This window comes from Trachypithecus francoisi, unplaced genomic scaffold (assembly GCF_009764315.1).
Source record: "Trachypithecus francoisi isolate TF-2019V2 unplaced genomic scaffold, Tfra_2.0 Lachesis_group0, whole genome shotgun sequence".
Taxonomy (NCBI): Eukaryota; Metazoa; Chordata; class Mammalia; order Primates; family Cercopithecidae; genus Trachypithecus; species Trachypithecus francoisi.
Genome location: NW_022681453.1, coordinates 153,904,690 through 153,925,218, shown reverse-complemented (window position 1 = coordinate 153,925,218; position 20,529 = coordinate 153,904,690). Strand labels below are relative to the sequence as shown.

At 40.1% G+C, this 20,529-nt stretch overlaps 1 protein-coding gene across 1 annotated transcript in view; it reads left to right on the top strand.

Annotated features, from left to right (window-relative positions):
• The window catches only part of CLSTN2 (calsyntenin 2), a 625,554-nt gene that overhangs the window by 221,510 nt on the left and 383,515 nt on the right, over nt 1-20,529 (top strand). Inside the window, exon 2 of the mRNA XM_033212488.1 lies at nt 16,741-16,863. Within this exon, the coding sequence (XP_033068379.1) occupies nt 16,741-16,863 (123 nt within the window). The remainder of the gene's footprint in view (nt 1-16,740; nt 16,864-20,529) is intronic.

Here is a 20,529-nt window from a genome sequence, read left to right as displayed (position 1 = left end):
TAGTTGCCTATCAACAGTAGATTGGATGAAGAAAATGTGGTACTTATATACCATGGAATACTATGCAACCATAAAAAGAACAATATTGTATCCTTTGCAGCAGTATGAATGCAGCTGGAGGCCATTATCCTAAACAAATTAATTCAGGAATAGAAAATGAAATACTATATGATCTCACAAGTGGGAGCTAAACATTGGGTACTCATGGACATAAAGATGGAAACAGTAAATACTGTGGGCTACTAGAAGGAGAAAGTATGGAGAGAAGAGGGTGTATGTTGAAAAACTGCCTAGAGTACCATGTTCACTAACTCGGTGGCAGGATCTATATCCTAAACCTCAGGATCATGTAATATACCCATGTAGCAAATCTGCACATGTACCCCGTGTATCTAAAATAAAAGTTGAAATTCTAAAAATAGAAAATCAACAGATTTAAGAAAATGATATTTAGAATTAATGTATAACTGTTTTTGTAAATAATCTCTATTTTCACTGACATACAGAACATTCAATAAAACACTACCAAAGACATGATATCTATCTTAATATGGTGAGCCCTGCACAATTAATTGATTTATCATGCTTGTAGGAATTTTTTAGACTCTCCCAACCCTAAATGAGTTCATTGCTAGTAAATTTATGTGCTTTTTCCATATAAGATGTATGTGTTTTTCACCACCCAAATTTTCATGTAAGTATGATTTTATCACTCAGGAATGACTTTTCCTCCTGAGACCTTCTCAATTTCATGGAATTCTGTAGCTTTTTTCTCTTTCCATGCTGGACTGTTCTAGGCCAGTGTTTACTGTCTGCCAATTTATTTTATCAACACTGTATATTCATCCTATTTTTTTCTCCTTTTCCTTGTTTCTTCCTTGTCTGATTATCCCCAGAAGTATTGGTGTATGAGAAAACTGAGATTCTCTTGGTCAACCAAAAGTTGTTCAGAAATAAGTAGGTCCCAATCTCTACCGTATGGTGGGGAAAGATGCCGGGTCTTTTATGTCTATATCCCTAACCTATCACAATAGCTTTCAAAATATACCCAGGAGGGCTTGTTGGGGAGTCCCTGAGTCCCTTTCAAGGGTCCATCCACAAGATCAAAATTATTTTCATAAAAGTACTAAGATACTATTTGCTTTCTTTGGTTAAGATAATTTATAATTGAGGAGGAATCACTGTGTGTCGGTCTTTGCTCGGATATAACACAAGCAGTCAAAGCTTATTCATTCATTGGTGATCTTTTAACACACAATTTAACACACACAGAGCATCTACCATGTGCCAGGCCTCAGATTACTAGTAATCTGAGTAAGAGCAAAGGTCTCAGTTAGCAATTTTGGGAAGTATGCCTTAGGCATTGAGAGACTCCTCCAGCTGGCAAATACTTGTTCTATTTACCGCTAGGAGACATTGACACCTTCAACAGTGGAATTACCCTTTAAAATCTCTAAGATCATGATTACTCTTTTGAGATACAATAGTTGCCTCCTAAACACTCTGAAAATTCAGAGTCCAAATGTATTTCAGAAATTCATCACAATGCTTTTAACCTTTGATGCCTTTTACAGAGATGATTTATGAAGTTTGTTTATTTTTATGGCAGTTTCTCCAACCAGGTTGCAAAAGATATAAAGACTGTGATTTCAGACAATTATTCTCCTGACAGCATGCACTCAAGTTCATACAAGAGAAGATGTTCCCCTTCCTTTTTCCAAAAGAATCAGAAGCTCTATTACCTACACAGAATCACAGCAATTGATATGCTAGTGATCCAGTCAACAAGTTACTTTTCCTTCACAACCAGAACCAGAAAAAGAACTGATCTTGTCACTACATTGATCAACCTTCCCTAACTGAGTTAAATCTAAGAAATGATTATGTAAGTCTTGTCTGGATGACTTTGGTTATCCTTTCTTTCTCTCCCCTCCTACTGTCCCTTTCTTCTCTCCCCACTCTCTTCCTCCACTGAAACTCACACTCTTTCCTACCTGAGCAGCACGTGCTGTGTTTCAAGTCCTTTGATGAGCCACATATTAAACTTTTGGTTTCTTAACAAGTTAGCATTCTTAAATGTTAATAAACCCAAAGAGCTTTGGTTTTGCAGGTTATACCTGTTACTATTTATTGCATTAGCAGTTTAAACTGACAACATTTAAAAATGTATATTTATTAATTTAGCTATAATTAACAATAAACTCATCACATATTGACCAAAATAACATACTTTTTGTTTAAAGTAACTGTTAACAAGAATTTTAAAAACCAGTGGGAAGAGTCTTATTGTTTTATATTTTTGCCAATATCTTTAATGTCTGGCTTAATAAGAGACAACTGGATTTTTATATCTGCCTATAACCTCTGGAAAACTGTTCTAGAGAGAATAAAAGCAAAGAAAGCAAATACTATTTTAGCACTTTTATAAACATAATTTTGACCTTGTGAACCCCTGGAACGGTCTCAGAGATCCCCCCCAAGGGCTCCTGGCCATATTTTAATAACTTTCCTGCTGGGTTAGGGATATAGACATAAAACACACAGCATCTTTCCCCACCATTTGGTAGAGGAAAGGCACAAAATGATATTTACATTCCAATGTAGTACTTGCTGTGCTAGAGATAAGTGGGGAGCTCTGGGAACACAAGGAGAGGGACTTAATTTAGTATCGGTTATGTATCTAGGGATGGAAGAGTAGAGGAGTGTCAGAGTCCCTGTCAGTGGTGCCTGAGCTGAGCTAAACTGAGCAGGCAGGAGTGCAGACATGTGGATGCAAACAAAACCACATTCTCTGATAGACTGACAATCAGATCTGATTATGGGGACGACCTAGGGTATTTGGCTTGCAACTTTGTTATAATTATGTATTTGGCCAGTTGGGGGGGTGGGGGGGCAGGGCCTTTTTGCTTGTCCTCTACCTCTTATACTCCGTACCTTTTCAGAGTCAGAGCTGGGGAAATGCAGATAACAGTTCACATAAATAAGGAGCGAAATTGGCCTGCCAGTGCTTTCTTTCTGAAGCATGGAGAAGCAGGCAGGCTTTCTGCAGTGAATATACTGTAAACCAGATAATGTCATCCATCGTTCTGGACATCTTAGAATCTAAGGCATGAGATGAAATTCGCAATAAAAAGGTGTCACCCATTTGCTACCTTCTAGAACAAAGTTGATAGCATAAGCCACAAGGGTTTTATTTATTAGTTTGCCAGTAGAGAAACAAAAGTATAGCGTTTCTTTCTGAGCTTAAGAGAAATTTGTACTATCCCATCAAATCTTCTCACTCAATTTGAATACAACAATCTAAAAACTTCTTCAATGCGTGTGATGATTAGTTTGTGATATGTCAAATTGTCTGGGCTGTAGTACCCAGTTATTTAATCAAACACTAGTCCAGATATTGCCGTGAAGATATTTCGTAGATGTGCTGAAGATCTACAATCAGTTGACTTTACGTAAAGGACATTACTCTCACTAACATGGGTGAGCCTCATCCAATCAGTTGAAGAGCATTGACAGCAAAAACTGTGGTTTCCCAGAAAAGAAGAAATTTGCCTCAAGATTGCAGCATCAACTTCTGTCTGGGTTTTCAGCCTGCAGGCCTGCCCTACAGTTCTCAAATTTGCTAACCCCCACAAATGCATGAATCAAATCTTTAAAATTCTCTGTCTCTCCACACACACACACACACACACACACAGATGTAGAGGTATATAGATTTAGAGAGATTGTGATGTACTATTGGTTCTGTTTCTCTGGTGAACCCTGACTGTTCATTCCCCAGTCCGTTTTAGTCTTGGCTATATTGTCTCCTTGTACCCTACCAAGCACTTGGTCCACAGTTTTGACCCACAGGAGATGGAACTGAATGTGTACCGTTACATTGACTTCTTGTGGGGAGAAGGATGACCATCGAGGGATGAAATTTCACTTCTTCCATCCAGGGGCGATGGCCTTGCTTATATGAGTTCCTTAAGCTCTCTGAACATGTTCCCTCATCCATGAAGTTGAGCCAATTCTGCCATCCTGCAGGGGTTCTTGTGAGAATTTAATGAGAACATAGTAGGCTGGCACATAGTAGGCCCTCAGGAGTGGTGGCTTCTGCTTAGCTATGTTAATGATTCTGGTTTGTCAATGGCAATTACAGAAAGTTTTAGACAATTACATTTATTAGCATGAATTCCACAGTAAGTTAAGGACTGTCTTAGGGGTTAAAGATGTTTAAAATGCAATGAAGTATGAGATATTGAAGTAATAACAATCTTGGAGAATTAGAGATATAACAATTTAATGCACACTTCAGTCCAATAATGTTCAGTAGGTAAAATATTTTGTGTAAAAAATGAGCTGGCTCTAGCAAATGAATGTGAGCATTAAACAATCACAGTCCTTTTTTCCTTGCCCCTTTTTATTCTAAATGATCTTTTTTTGCATGGCACCTGATCTTCTTCATAGACTTAGTCTAATTTTTCCAGCCCTTGGGAGTTAAGCCTAGGGTTCTGTTAGGTCTTCATCCTACCAATGGATTAGTTGGGTTGTGGACATGCTGGGTCGTGTGTGGGTCCTGATCCCAGCCTGCAGATACTGAGGTGCAGAACTGAAAGCCTTTGCTGGCAACCTATAAAGTGCTAGTCACCAATGAGTCAGCTCTAACTCAGAGTCAGCTCTAACTCAGAGTCTCCTTTAATCTTCCCCCCAGAAACTTTGCAGAATTGGTATCACCTCCATTTTATAAAAGAGAGTGGAGGCCTGGGAAGTTTGAAAAACTTAACTAAGATATCTTGTTGCTATGTAATGGCAGCACTTTGACATTAAGTGCAATACCCCTTACATTTAGCCTCAGGGTCTGTCTTAGGGTGAACTTTGGCCAATTGGCTTGATCTGGATGACTTGTGTAGACACAACTTATAATTTCAGTTTCATAAATCTCACATGGTACCTCAGTGCACAATTTTTCCTAGCCTTGCCCCTGGTTCACATGTCACAACCCAATGGGATATTGGCATATAGTTTATTCCCAGGCTGGATAAATTAGGTAAGGTCTTTGAGAGTGTCCACACTCTAAACAGATGAGTATTTATGGGTAGAAAATCATAGTTGGAAGGAAAGAAGAAAATAGGTATGGTAAGTGGACAAATGGCTAGGTAGATGGGTGGATAGGTAGATGGGTGGTTAGGTAGATGGGTCGGTGGATGGATGGATGGAAAGAAAATAGTAAAGAGGAAGGAAGGAAAGCAATGTCCTGCCCCTACTGAAAGCACCTATCAAGCAGTTAAGGATTAATGACTCAGCCATCTTTCCTTCAAATACTTTTTCACCCCAATTAAAATAGTGAAATGTAATCTCATCTTCTGTGGATATTTTTTCATGTGTGAGTCACATACATGAGATTTGTGTTTAAAACTCTCTAATTGGTACCTCTAGCAAGTGATATAGGTTGTCTCTAATTAAGTCATGGCAAATGTCACCCTAAGATTTGGGAGGCATGCCCTTTCTATTTGCATGATACAGGAATACCTACTCATTGGAATCAAAGTGCTGCTAGTAGATTCAGGTATTGGAGATGCTTGCAAATAAAAGGTGTGCTCACTTCGTTTACCAGTGACTCACTATATGCTGGGCACTGTGTTACGAACTGTAGACATCGTCGTGATTAGAATGGTGCCTCCCCGTCAAAGGGCCTCAGGGTTCTTCAGGAAAGAGGAACAAGGAAAGATCCAATGGTGACACAGTAGACCTGTGGCATGACAGCAGACATTACAGGGTGACAGGAGAACAGAAGGGCAACCGGGGGAGGGGAGTGAGCTGAACCTGGAAGAATGAATAGACAGGAGTAAGGAGTGTGGGCACAGGGGTAGGCAGCACAATGACGGCAAAGCATGGGTAACCTAGAGAGCTTAGGTCCTTGGGTAGCCTCATCTAATCTCCTAGTGGAGGGCAGGACAGCTTCCTAGCCTAGTATCCTAGCTGGGGAAGGGCAGAATCAGATTTGCCTAGACAAGGATCCTATCCCAGCCTGACTGAAGCAAAGAATAAAAATACTTTTCAAACTGCTATTATAATAATTGTAGTTAGGAATCATTTTATTACAAGAACAGATACTCAAACTAGTACAATTTTTCTTTTAAAAGTTGGAGGAGAAGAACTATTAAAAGGCTTCACTTGGTAACCTCAGACACCCCATAGAAGGCTGATGAGTCTGTGAAAGGTGAGCAGGGAATGGGCTAGAAAACAGGAGTGGAGAGGTGCCTCCGTGTTGCCTAAAGCCACCTGGGGTCCATTTCTTCTCTCTGCCTATCTACTCTCAAACCTTGTGTCTCCTGGCAGATGGCTGTCTCTGATTTAAATGGATTTTCAGCTCCCCCTAAACTTTGAGTGCTGATTGCATGAATGCTAGCCCCAACTCCCCATTACCTTTTCTCTCAAGATTTCAAGTGCCCATTGCCAGACGAGCTCTAGTTTCTGGCCTGTGAAATGAAAGTTTCAAGGTCTAATAAATTGGCCTACTCCACCCATCAGTTTCGCCAAGGGTCCAGTATCTATCTTGGTCTAAGCAGTTCTACTAGGAGATCAGGTCAGAAGAGGAAGTTGAGCATGGCAGGCAAAAGACCAGCCTGACAATTGGAATAATATATTTACCAGAGTATAGTTAACCTTGTTAGAGCATTTTGCAATCAGTAAAGCATGTTTTTTACTCATAGTTTACTTTTACCTAGGGAGCAGTATTGGAGTTCTAAAGATCCAGGGGTGACCAGAAAGGTCAGAAAGTAGCCAGAAAGGTCAACTTTAGGTAAAAGCATAAAGATTCAAAAGGTAAATCATCAGCCACTTGGCCCTGCTGCTTGCATGGAGCATTAATACACTTTTTTTTTGCAGTGGAAGCAAAGAGAAGAGAGCTGAGGAGCTCTCCTGAGGAATGCATCTGTGCTCTAGTTAAAGGCACATTGGGTGGCAAGACCTAATTTCTGTGTAAATGGAGCAGAAATATCACACTGGTATTTCCTCTGCATGAGTGCAAAGACACGGGCATTTTCCAAATGCTGAAACATCATGGAAAAGAGATAAGAAAGGGGGGAGAAGTAGTCCTAAAGGGGCATGATATGACACAGCTCAGCCTCCAGATGGGATGTGCAGAAAACAGGGATATTATCTTGTCAAGAACTGATAAAAACTTAGTTCTTCTGAAGTTACATTCAAATGAAGCGAAGCATGAGCTGACTAACCTCACTCTATTGGAACAAAAAGACAAAGCATTTTGTTCAGGGAGGGAACATCAGGCTATGGAACAGATTAAATAAGGAGTAACAGCCAAGCCACAGGCATCAATAGCCACTACTTCTTTCTGGAAAGGAGATGGTTCTCCAGCATCCCATGAAGCCAGAGTTTGGAAGTAACTCCTGGATAATTTCTGTACATGCCAAAAAGCACTGGCTAATGGGAATGCCATCTCAGTCCAGCACTGTGTCTGGCCGTGCTCCCTCAAACTTTGTTCTACAGCTAAACCAAACTATTTACATTTCCCCCAAGATATATTAAATGCTTTTATCATTGGGCCTTTGCCCATCCACATTCTTCTGCCTGGAGCCCTCCACATCCTTTATGCCTGCTTAATTCCTGCTGCTCATGACTTAGAGTTTACTCTCTCCAGGAAGTAATCCTTGGTTACCTTGACTAAGTCAGCACTTCTCTTTTTCCATAGCACTCTGCTGTTCCTCTTCTTACCTACCTCTTACCATACTGTTTACCCCCCTAGTCTGAGAGTCCTTTGAGGACTAGAACTTTGTTCTTGCCCCACATGTATTGAGGCATAATTTACACAGAATAAGATTCACCTTTTTAAGTGTGAAGTTGGATATGTTTTGACAAACGCACACATGCAGAAGTGTAACGACCACCACAATCAACATAAAAAATGGTTTCATCTTCTCAGAACGTTCCCTTTTTCCCCTTTGCAATCAAATCCCACCCCACCCCAAGCCCTAGCCACTACTGATCTGTTGCTATCTGGCCCTATAGTTTTGTGTTTTCTAAAATGTCATGAATGGCATCAAATAGCATGCAGTCTTTTTTGTCTGACTTCTTTCACTTCATTTCACCAGTGAAATGCTTTGGTGATTCATCTGTTTTGTTATATGGATCAGTAGTTGTTCTTTTATTGCTGAGTGGGTGTCCATTATCTGGATATACTGCAATTTGTTTATCTATTCACTAGTTGATGGCCATTTTAGTTACCAGTTTGGCACTAAGTATTCTAAATAAAGATTCTGTGATCACTTCTATACAAGTCTTTTGTGTAATTTATGTTTTCATTCCTCTTGGGTAAATCCTAGGAATAGAATTGCTGAGTCATTTTATAAGAAACTGCTAAACTATTTTGCAAAGTGACTGTATTATTCTTTCATTCTTACCAACAGTGTCTAAAAGTTTCAATTACTTTACAGCTTTATCAGAACTTGATATTGTCAGTTTTATTTTAGCCATTCAAGTGGTGGTGGTGTGATATCCCATTGTGGCTTTAATTTACATGCCTCTAATGACTGTTGATGTTTAACAAATTTTTATGCTCTAATTTGCTGTTTATATATTTATTTTGGTGACAGGTATATTCAATTTTTGCTTTTTGAAAATCAAATTGTCTTATTTAATTGAAAGAATTATTTATATATTTTGGATACAAGACCTTTATGAAATGTTTTGCAAATATTTCCTCCTAGTCTGTGGCTTACAAATTTTTTTAATGTTTTTCAAGAAAATAAGACTGTATCATTTTTATAAAGTTCGATGTTACCAATTTTATCTTTTATGGGGCATGCTTTTTTTGATTCCTTCTAATCTAACCCAAGGATACTAAGATTTTCTCGTATCCTTTATTGATTGATTGATTGATTGAGACAGAGTCTTGCTCTGTTGCCCAGGCTGGAGTACAGTGGCACGATCTCTGCTCACTGCAAGTTCCGCCTCCCAGGTTCATGCCATTCTCCTGCCTCAGCCTCCCGAGAAGCTGGGACTACAGGCGCCCACCACCACACCCGGCTAATTTTTTGTATTTTTTTTTTTTTTTTTTTTTTTTGAGGCGGAGTCTCGCTCTGTCGCCCGGACTGGAGTGCAGTGGCCGGATCTCAGCTCACTGCAAGCTCCGCCTCCCGGGTTTACGCCATTCTCCTGCCTCAGCCTCCCGAGTAGCTGGGACTACAGGCGCCCGCCACCTCACCCGGCTAGTTTTTTTGTATTTTTAGTAGAGACGGGGTTTCACCGTGTTAGCCAGGATGGTCTCGATCTCCTGACTTCGTGATCCGCCCGCCTCGGCCTCCCAAAGTGCTGGGATTACAGGCGTGAGCCACCGCGCCCGGCCTCGTATGCTTTATTTTAAAGGTTTTATAATTTTGACTTCTACATTCAGAACTATGACTCCTATAGAGAGAATTTTTGTTTATGGAGCGCAGTGGAACGAGGTTTTTTTTTTTTTTTTGCATATAGATACTCATTTTTTTCTAACAGCATTTTATAAAAAAACTATTCTCCTCCCCATTTAATTACCTTAGAACCTTTGTCAGAAATGAATTGACCGTATGTATGTGTCTATTTCTGGACTGTTTCTTCTTTCTGTGGATGTATATGTCTATCTTTATATTAATACCACACTATCTTGATTAGGGTAGGCTTGCAGTAAGTTTCAAAATTAGTAGTATAAGTCCTTCAACTTTGTTCTTTTTTCCTAAAATTATTTTGGCTATATCAGGTCTTTTTCATTTATAGGTACATTTAGAATTAGCTAATTCTTTCAAAAATCCTGCTGGTAATTTTGATTGGAGTGACATTAAATCTATATATCAATTTTGGGGAAAATTTACATCTTAAGTATATTGAGTCTGCCAAATAATGAACACTGTATATTTCTCCATTAAAACCTCTTCAGATCTTTAAATTCTTTCAGCAGTGTCAGGGTTTTCAGTGTACCAACTTTTGCATATATTTTCTGAAAGTTATTGCTAAGTGTTTCATGTTTTTGATGCTATTGTAACAGTATTTTTTAAATTGAAATTTCCAGTTGTTTGTTTCTGCATAGAAATACCATTGCTTTTTTAATATTGACTTTCTATCTTCTGACCTTCCTAAACTCTTATTAGTTCTAATAGCATTTTTTTATTCCATAGAATGTTTACATTGATGATTGTGTTCCCTGTGAATAATGACAATTTTACTTTTTCATTTCCAATTTAATATTTTTTCTTGCTTATTGCACTGGTTAGAACCTACAGTACAATGTGAATAGAAGTGGTGAGAGTGGATGTCCTTGTATTCTTCCTGCTCTTGGAAGGAAAGCATTTATTCTTTCACTATTAAGTATGATATTAGCTATAGGTTTTTGTAAAAGTTTTTTATCTGGTTAAGAAAGTTGTCTTCTATTTCTCATTTGGTAATAGTTTTAATTATAGATAGATGTTGAATTTTGTCAGATGCTTTTTAAAGGATATTTTTCTCGTTTTATCTCAGTGCTTAGTGTGTTTTTCTGTACATTTTGGATACTCCATTAATATTTATTGAATGGATTAAGCTGGGCTGAATATTTCTGAGAGTGCCACCTTAGCCACCCAGGATCATGAGATGGGGTAGGGAGAGTTCTAAGTATTTGAATGTCTGCTCTGTTCCTGGGTACTATGTTTGCTTACATCATTTCGTGAAATTTTCACAACATTCCTGAGAAATAAGTATCTTTGTTTTACAGATGAAGAATGAGTAATAGATGGATGATTTAAAAGCTATAACATAATTGAGCTCAGAGAAGAATTTTTATGTTTCATTACTCAATAGATATAAAAAGGCAATCATTAAATTCAGGAAACAAAAGTATACAAAGGAGGCTGCTTCCAAATGTGATGCAAGCTATGATGGAACATGATTCAGCCATTTGATGGAGTAAAAAATAAAGAATCCAGTTTATCTGGATGCAAATAATGTTGTCCTCAAAATGATCATTTGACCACTAAGAAGAATAAGTAATCATTGTACAATAGTTGGCTCAGCCATGAATGATATCTTCGTAGTCGAATTAATGTAAATTAAGTTATTGGTTTGCAACCTTGATGACTTGATCTATAGATAAAGGATAGAAGGTGATTTTGTTTATGAATCAGTCTTGACAAAGCAAAAGTTCTGATGTAAGGGAAGTTAGAATGTGGGAGAGAAGGGAGAAATTTGGGGGATGTTAGCATTCTTACTTTCCAAAATGAGAATATTTAAATCCCTCTAAGCCTCAGTGACTCACCTGCAAAATGAGAAATAAAGTATTACCCAATGGGGTTGTTGTGAGGATTCATGAATATATGTATGTCAAATGCCTGATATGTGATAGGTACCCAACTAACTGAAGTAGTGACAGAGAGGAGTAAAGGAAGGCAGACCCGTGCATAGAAGGAAGTCAGCCCGTTTCCTAATGAGGGAAAAACATCAACTTTATTTTTTTATTTTTTTATTTTTATTTTTTTGAGGCGGAGTCTCGCTCTGTCGCCCGGACTGGAGTGCAGTGGCCAGATCTCAGCTCACTGCAAGCTCCACCTCCCGGGTTTACGCCATTCTCCTGCCTCAGCCTCCCGAGTAGCTGGGACTACAGGCGCCCGCCACCTCGCCCGGCTAGTTTTTTTGTATTTTTAGTAGAGACGGTGTTTCACAGTGTTAGCCAGGATGGTCTCGATCTCCTGACCTCATGATCCGCCCGTCTCGGCCTCCCAAAGTGCTAGGATTACAGGCTTGAGCCACCGCGCCCGGCCAAAACATCAACTTTAAAGTTGGTCTGCAAATCACCTCTCCTTCTGACATTGTCACTGCCCAGCAAGCAGGGTGGTGAGTTTGAGTAGTGAAAAAGCAGCAGCTGTGTGTCTAGCACAGGACGTATGAATGACAGAACAACACTGTAAGTAGCATCACCATCAGCATTTTACAGTCGTGGGAACTGAAACTCTGAGACGCTACCGAATTCACATAGGACCAGCCAGAAGTGGCTAAGTCAGGGCTAAAACCAGGAACTGCAACTTTAGATTTCATTGCCTGCCACTGAGACTATCTAATTTAGACCATTTAGATAGGCACAATGAATCTGAAACACTGGATGAGCTCCTGGCGTATGCTCTGTACACAGTTCTAATGAACAGGCCCCTAGGTTTAATTAAGGGGAAAAAAGATTTAATTGTTTCTCCCAACAGCTGCAAATTATTTACATTGCATTTGTGTTGATGGCTAATAAAAGAGCAAAGGAGTGTGGGGACAGCCCCGGGTGGTTGTAATTCTTCCAGGGTCCATAATGAAGCATCAGCCTGAATGCCAAAATGTGGGAATGGATGTGCCTACTGTCCAGTTCACACCTGCAGTGGCCAGAGCTTCTCTCTGCCCTGGGCATGGTCCAATCTGTAAAAATGAGTTACAGGGGCCAAGACCTGAGAATAGCAAGGCACATGTCCCTGCCTCATTAGACGGCTTTCCAGTTAGTTTGTGATTGCTGTGGAATGGGTGAGAAGGAGCAAAATGGTGGCCCTGGTATAGTCTGCCACTGCTCCTGGAACAGCTCTGAACTGACCTTTTGAAGGACGATGAGGTGGGAAGGGGACAGGAGCCACTGCCTCAGAGCTGCTCGCAATTCTATAAGCTCTCACTTCGCTGTGGCTACTGAAAAATATGTAATGTAATATATAAAATATATACTGTATAATGTGCATTACATATATATTATGTGTGTGTGCACTTCTCAGATATCACAAAGTATGAGTTTCTGATTTTCCTGCTTATTAATTTTTAACCATATAATCGCCTTGGGAAAGTTACACCTTGTGGTCGTAGTTTATTCATCTTTATAATGATCATGCCTACCTCACAGGATGCTGTGGTAAGCATTGCATATGTGACCACACCTTTTAAACTATGAAGTAGGGTGTGAAGTTTGGCATCGAAACAATTTTGATTATTCTAGACCCCCCTCTCTAACCTGTTATTTTGATTCTTATGTACCTACTCTGTATCCTGACTTCTGTGAGGATATTTGGGGATGGGCAGAGGGGACTAAAAAAGAGAAACCAAGCAACTCACAGTTGAGTAATCAGATTAATGTTTTAGAAAGATCACTCTTGATACCAGTGTGCAGAGTAGACTAGAGTAGGGCAAGATTTCCAATGGAGAGACCAGTCAGGAGGCCCCTGCAGCCATTCAGATAGGAGTGGGTTGGGCTAGAACCCATCAAACAAAGACATACAAGGGGAAGAATTGGCAAGAACTGGGTTTTCACCAGATGAGGTTCTCACATTGGAGTATTACACCAAATCCTGGCACAGTCTTATTTCAGTTCTCTGCCCTTCATTAGTACCTGCTGATAGAAGTATACTGTATTCATTTGCTATGGCTGCTGTAACAAAGTACCACAAACTGTGTCTATTAGTCCATTTTCTTGCTACTGATAAAGACATACTCAAGGCTGGGCAATTTACAAAAGAAAGAGGTTTAATTGAACTTACAGTTCCACCTGGCTGGGGAAGCCTCACAGTAATGGCAGAAGGCGAGGAAGATCAAGTCCCGTCTTACATGGATGGCAGCAGGCAAGAGAATGAGGAAGATGCAAAAGCAGAAACCCCTGATAAAACTATCGGATCTCATGAGACTTATTTACTACCTCAAGAACAGTATGGGGGAAACTGGCCCCATGATTCAATTATCTCCCACTGGGTCCCTCCCACAACAGGTGGGAATTGTGGGAGTAAAATTCAAGATGAGATTTGGCTGGGGACACAGAGCCAAACCATATCATTCTGCCCCTAGCCCCTGCCAAGTCTCATGTCCTGACATTTCAAAAACAATCATGCCTTCCCAGTAGTCCCCCAAAGTCTTAACTCATTTTAGCGTTAATCAAAAGTTCACAGTCTAAAGTGTCATCTGAGACAAGGCAAGTCCCCTCTGCCTATGAACTTGTAAAATCAAAAGCAAGCTAGTTACTTCCTAGATGCAATGGGGATACAGACATTGGGTAAATACAGCCATTCCAAATGGGAGACATTGTCCAAAATAAAAGGGCTACAGGGCCATTCAAGTCCAAAATCCAGTGTGGCTGTCAAATTTTAAAGCTCCAAAATGATCTCTTTTGACTCCATGTCTCACATCCAGGTCACCCTAATGTAAGAGGTGGGTTCTCATGGTCTCAGGAAGCTCCACCCCTGTTGCTTTGCAGGGTATAGCCTCCCTCCCAGCTGCTTTCATGGGCTAGTGTTGAGTACCTGCAGCTTTTCCAGGCACAGGTGCAAGCGTCAGTGGATCTAGCATTCTGGGGTCTGTAGGACAGTGGCTCTCTTCTCATGGCTCCACTAGGCAGTGCCCTAGTAGGGACTCTGTGTGGGGGCTCCGACCCCACATTTCCCTTCCGCACTGCCCTAGCAGAGATTCTCCATGAGAGCCCCTCCCCTGCAGCAAACTTCTGCCTGGGCATCCAGGCATTTCCGTACATGTTCTGAAATTCAGGTGGAGGTTCCCAAACCTCAATTCTTTACTTTTGTGCAACTACAGGATCAATACCACATGAAAGCCACCAAGGCTTGGGGCTTGCACCATCTGAAGCCATGGCCTGAACTCTATGTTGGCCCCTTTTAGCCATGGCTGGAGCAGCTGGGATACAGGGCACCAAGTCCCTAGGCTGCACATAGCTCAGAGGCCCAGCCCACGAAACCACGTTTTTTTCTTTTAGGCCTCAGGGCCTGTGATGCGAGGGGCTGTCATGAAGACCTCTGAACATGCCCTGGAGCTATTTTCCCCATTGTCTTGGGGATTAAGATTGGGCTCCTCCTTACTTATGAAAATTTCTACAATTGATTGGAATTTCTCCTCAGAAAATGGGATTTTTTTTCTATCACATTGTCACGCTGCAAATGTTTCAAACTTACCTGTTCTGTTTCCCTTTTAAAACTGAGTGCTTTTAACAGCACCCAAGTCACCTCTCAAATGCTTTGCTGCTTAGAAATTTCTTCCACCAGATACCCTAAATCATCTCTCTCAAGTTCACAATCCCACAAGTATCTAGGGCAGAGTCAAAATGCTGCCAGTCTCTGCTAAAATATAACAAGAGTCACCTTTGTTCCAGTTCCCAACGAGTTCCTTATCTCCATCTAAGACCACCTCAGCCTGAACCTCATTGCCCATATTGCTATCAGCATTTTGGGCAAAGCCATTCAACAAGTCTCTAGGAAGTTTCAAACTTTCCCACATTTTCCCCTCTTCTGAGCCCTCCAAACTGTTCCATCCTCTGCCTGTTACCCAGTTCCAAAGTCACTTCCACATTTTTGGGTATCTTTTCAGCAACGCCCTACTCTACTGGTACCAGTTTACTGTATTAGTCTGTTTTCATGCTGCTGATAAAGACATACCCCAGACTGGGTAATTCACAAAAGGAAGAGGTTTAATTGGACCTCTTACCATCCCATCTTACATGGATGGCAGCAGGCAAAGAGAGAATGAAGAAGCCACAAAAGCAGAGACCCCTGAGAAAACTGTCAGATCTCGTGAGATTTACTCACAACTGGGAAAACAGTATGGGGGAACCACCCCCATGATTCAATTGTCTCCTACTGGGTCCCTCCCACAACATGTGGGAATTATGGGAGTACAATTCAAGATGGGATTTGGATGGGGACACAGAGCCAAACCGTATCACTGGGTATCTGAGAACAAAAACTTATTGTCTCACATTTATGGATGCCAGAAATATGAAATCAAGGTGTTGGCAGGTCCAGGTTCCCTCTGAAGGCTCTAGGAAAGGCTCCATTCCAGGATTCTCTCCTAGCTTCCTATAGTTCCTTGGCTTGGGGCTACACAACTCTATTTTCACATGAGATTTTCTCAGTGTGCATATATCTGTACCACAATTTTCCCTTTATATAAGTACACTAATCATATTAGATGCGGAACCATTACCTCTGTAAAGATTTTATCTCCCAATACATTCATATTCTGAGGTTCTAAGTGTTAGGATATCAATGTATTTTTTTAATGTAGAGGACACAATTCAACCCGTAAAATATAGTTGATATGTATTTTCAGTGTATTAATTGTTCATTGGTTAATATTTAATTCAGCTAGTGAAATTATTGAAGAACAACTTAAGTTGCTAGATAATTTAGACCATTGAGATATACAATTTTTAAATGATCAGAAAATATTCAAATATCTGTTGTATCTTTGCATATATAATGATATTTATACATATGTGTATGTATACATGTATATAAAATGCAGTAATTTCTAATGATGGATCAGATTTGGTTGAGGTCAGAAACCTGAGCATACATAGTAGTGACTGCTAGTTTATTGATTGATAAAGGACTTTAACTCTGAAACATCTATTAATAGATGGTAGCATTACAGAATTAAAGCTTTCAATCAGTCCTCAATAATATCTATCTATACTGGATATCCAGAAATACAAATAATGGGATTTTGATGAGGTGAAGAACCATGGTCTTAGAGGCAAAACAAACAGTGTTTGATAGTCAATGCTGTCTCTCACCTTCTGAGTGCCTTGGGTGAGGTATTGAACCTCTCCCTGCACTTCTCTGAAGTTTTCTGGGTTTAAAATGGGATTAACATGCTCCATGTCTCTCATGGGATTGTTGGATGAAAGCCTATGATTGGGCAAATATACAATCTTAATAATACATTATTATGGGTTTGTTATTTAAATAATGATCCTTTTTGTTTTTTCTTTCCCCTATTTTCTAGTCAATAAGCACAAGCCATGGATCGAGACTTCATATCATGGAGTCATAACCGAGAACAATGACACAGTCATTTTGGATCCACCACTGGTAGCCCTGGATAAAGATGCACCGGTTCCTTTTGCAGGTGAGATTATGGCTTCGTACGGCTGGGCCTGGCTCACTTTGAAGATGTGCTGTGAAACCTCCACAAAGCCCAGAATATAGCTTTATAGCTATTGTCACCACCCTGTGCATCTCTAGATCAGCCTGTGATGTTAAAGCTGTATGCCTCTTCTTATTTCTGGGACGGATTCTGGCTATCCTTGTGTTTTTGTTTGTTTTTTCCTTCATGTTGCCTCCAGTGCAAGACCCTTGTTTCTTCTTCTAATGAGTGGTAAATTGCTGAAGCGGCCTGTAGAGTTGGAGAAGTTGGGCTAGTAAGGTTCTTAGGGGAATTTTACCCATAAAGAGATAATCCATTGTCCCCACTATCCACATATAATCGGTAAATGGAGACTTGCAGCTTGGTAAATGGGCCAAGAGAAAAGACAGAGAGAGAAAGACCAGGAAATATCTGCTAAGAGTGGCACAGGGTCTTGTTCTTGAGCTTCCAAGTGGGTGTGTCTTTGGAGGAGGAATCCAAAGGCAATGCCATATTTCCCTCTTGGGGCTAGAGAGCCTCTCACTATCATCAAGGCTACGTCTGCTTCCTCCTTGGACCCTCTTCAAATGGTAGGCCCCAGGAGGGCTGAGTGAGGAACTCGGCTATGCCTCATGCTTCCATGGATTTTGGCAAAGAGAAGGGACTGGTCATGGCAGTGGGAGGAGGGATTAGACAAAGGATTTCTGAAGATGCCTGCATCATGAGTAATATTGTTAACATTTTATAACTGTCAGGAGAAGGACAGGAAATTTAATGAAGGTTTTCAAGATTTCTAGAAGATTGCTTTATGATAGATGGGTGCCGGGCTGAGGTTTTCACCACAATGAAGTCTATGTTTTTCTGACAGTTTGCCTGCTACATTATGAGCTACTTGGGCAGAGAAAAAGGGGTTCTTTTGCACTTCTAAGAGATAAGCTCTGTGAAGACAACTTTCATTATGGAATATTATAAAGTATGGAGTGAGAAGGTAGTTGTATTAAATGGGGAAGTTCAGTATTATGTGAAGATAAAACCATAAGCATTCTTGCAAAGAGGGAGATACTCTACTCTCAGAAGAAAGCTTTATTTTATGTAGAATGAAAACCACCGAGGGTACCTGTGACTTCCATGATGTTTAGAATTGAGGCATTTCCACACATTTCCCAATCACCCTCAGAAGTCCCAGTTTTACCAAATGCCAGTTGAAAGTATAAACTCCTTGCAGTCTTTACCACAAAAGATGAAGTATCTTCTTTGCCAGTCTAGGAAGACTCCAACACATCTCTTTCTTGGACATAGCTAATAATGGTATTGGGTTTAGTCAGCAATTATCAGCAACCCCTGGAAATGAGATTTTTAAACAAATATTAGTAACAATGTTTGGGTCATGGAAATGTTTGCTTTATTATGCACTTGAAAAAATGGATGCCAGATGTAGTGGCTCATGCCTGTAACCCCAGCACTTTGGGAGGCTGAGGCAGGAGAATCATTTGAGACCAGAAGTTCAAGATAAGCCTGGGCAACCTAATCAGAACCCATCTCTACAAAATAATAATAATGATAATTATCTGGGTATGGTGGTGCTTGCCTGGTCCTAGTTTCTCAGGAAGCTGAGGCAGGAGAATCACTTGACTCAAAGAATTTTAGATGGCTGCTGTGAACTATGTACAAAATGCACTCTATCCTGTGTGACAGAGCAAAAAATAAGTAGAAACAACGTTTAGAAATTGGGAGATTTAGCATAAAAATGCAAGATTATGGTTTATCTTGATAAGTCTGAAATACAGAGCTGAGTAGTGGTTTTCCTTTTTCCACTGAGCATGAGCTCCTCACTTCCCTCAGCCCCTTTCCTCACAGCCTATATGCAGAGGCCCTTCCACTAAGAAGATCCTCTCATTCACCTTTCCATCTGAATATGTGACCCCTCTTTCAAATATGACAGAGAAAATAAATGACAAACAGGAAGTAATCAGATGACATGAAGTCATTGCAGTGTGCTGAGGCTGGCACTATAAAAGATGAGCAATGTGTCTGATTGTATGTCTGCCTTTAATGTCCTGATCTCGTCTCATGGTGAAAGGAAACCGAAGTCGTTGAATAAGCTGTTCTACAGTAAAGTTATAAGCTCTCTCATGTACAGACCACAATAGAAAAAAAAATACCTCAAGCAAATCTGATATTTGAAAGTTTGGATTTACAAAAGGTTATTAAAGTTTGTTGGTTATAGGGCTGAAGAAGAATTAAATATTTCATCTGAAGACTCACAAAAGGATTTCCTTAAGTCAGAAACCCACCAAATGCCTTTAAACTTGAATTTGTATTCTGACCATTAGATGCACTTCTTGAAACCATAGTTTCCTTCTAAGCCAAGCCCTGAGTAGTTATTTCCATTTAAAGTTAACTTCTATACTTCTATTATTTGCAGCTGCCTTAAAAGAGTCTAGCTTAATGCATCAAAATATAATCCTCCAAGCTCTTAGGAGTAAAAAATAAAGGTGGTTTTTAGAATGGCCAGAGCTATTTTTCTCAGTGTTATTTATGATCAGCTCTAAGACAGGACACAGGCACTAGCCATCCATCCATGCTGCAGGCATTTATTTTAAAACATTTATCTTAAAAAGAAAATACCGAAGATTTATTTCAGATCCCTATCATTCTCATAAAATTGAAAAATTCATATCTGCCAACTCCATCACTCCTCGAAGTCAACTGAAGCTTTTAGTCCTCCCTTATCAGCTGCTTTTGTATTGTGTGTCAGTTTTCCCACCCCTTTCCCAGTGGTCTTTATTTCTCATTTAGCCCAGGAGATAGGCTCTAAGCTTTGTGGAAGACAGTTCCATCCATACCATTTGTGCTGTTATTTCTCTTATGTGTCTCCCCCTTTAATTTTTTTTTTTTTTTTTTTTTTTTTTGAGACGGGGTCTCGCTCTCGCCTGGGCTGTAGTGCAGTGGCCGGATCTCACTCAGCTCACTACAAGCTCTGCCTCCCGGGTTTAAGCCATTCTCCTGCCTCAGCCTCCGGAGTAGCTGGGACTACAGGCGCCCGCCACCTCGCCCGGCTAGTTTTTTGTATTTTTTTTTAGTAGAGACGGGGTTTCAGGATGGTCTCGATCTCCTGACCTCGTGATCTGCCCATCTCGGCCTCCCAAAGTGCTGGGATTACAGGCTTGAGCCACCGCGCCTGGCCCTTTAATTTTTTTTTTAAGAAAAATGTTTTACATATAGATTCTGCCAATATATCATTTAGAATCATACATGATCTTACATGATTTTCATTTAAATATTATGATTGCATTTTGTAAATAATTGCAAAATTCAAAGATTTTACATAACTTTTATGGTATATCTCCTAATTATGACAATAACAAATGAGATATATAAGTATTTATTGTAGAAACTGTGGAAAATACAGTGAAACACACAGTAAAAGCATGAGGTATAACATTTTAGTCTATTTCCTTCTTGTCATTTTTCTACTTTTTTTTTTTCATTCAAAAATTGCGATCACTCTGGGTGCTCATGCTTATAGTCCCAGCACTTTGGGAGGTTGGGGAGGGGAGGATTGCTTGAGCCCAGGAATTTGATACCAGCCTGGGAAACATGGTAAGATCTTGTCTCTACAAAATAATAATAATTACTAATAATTAACTGGGTGTGTTGGCACGTACC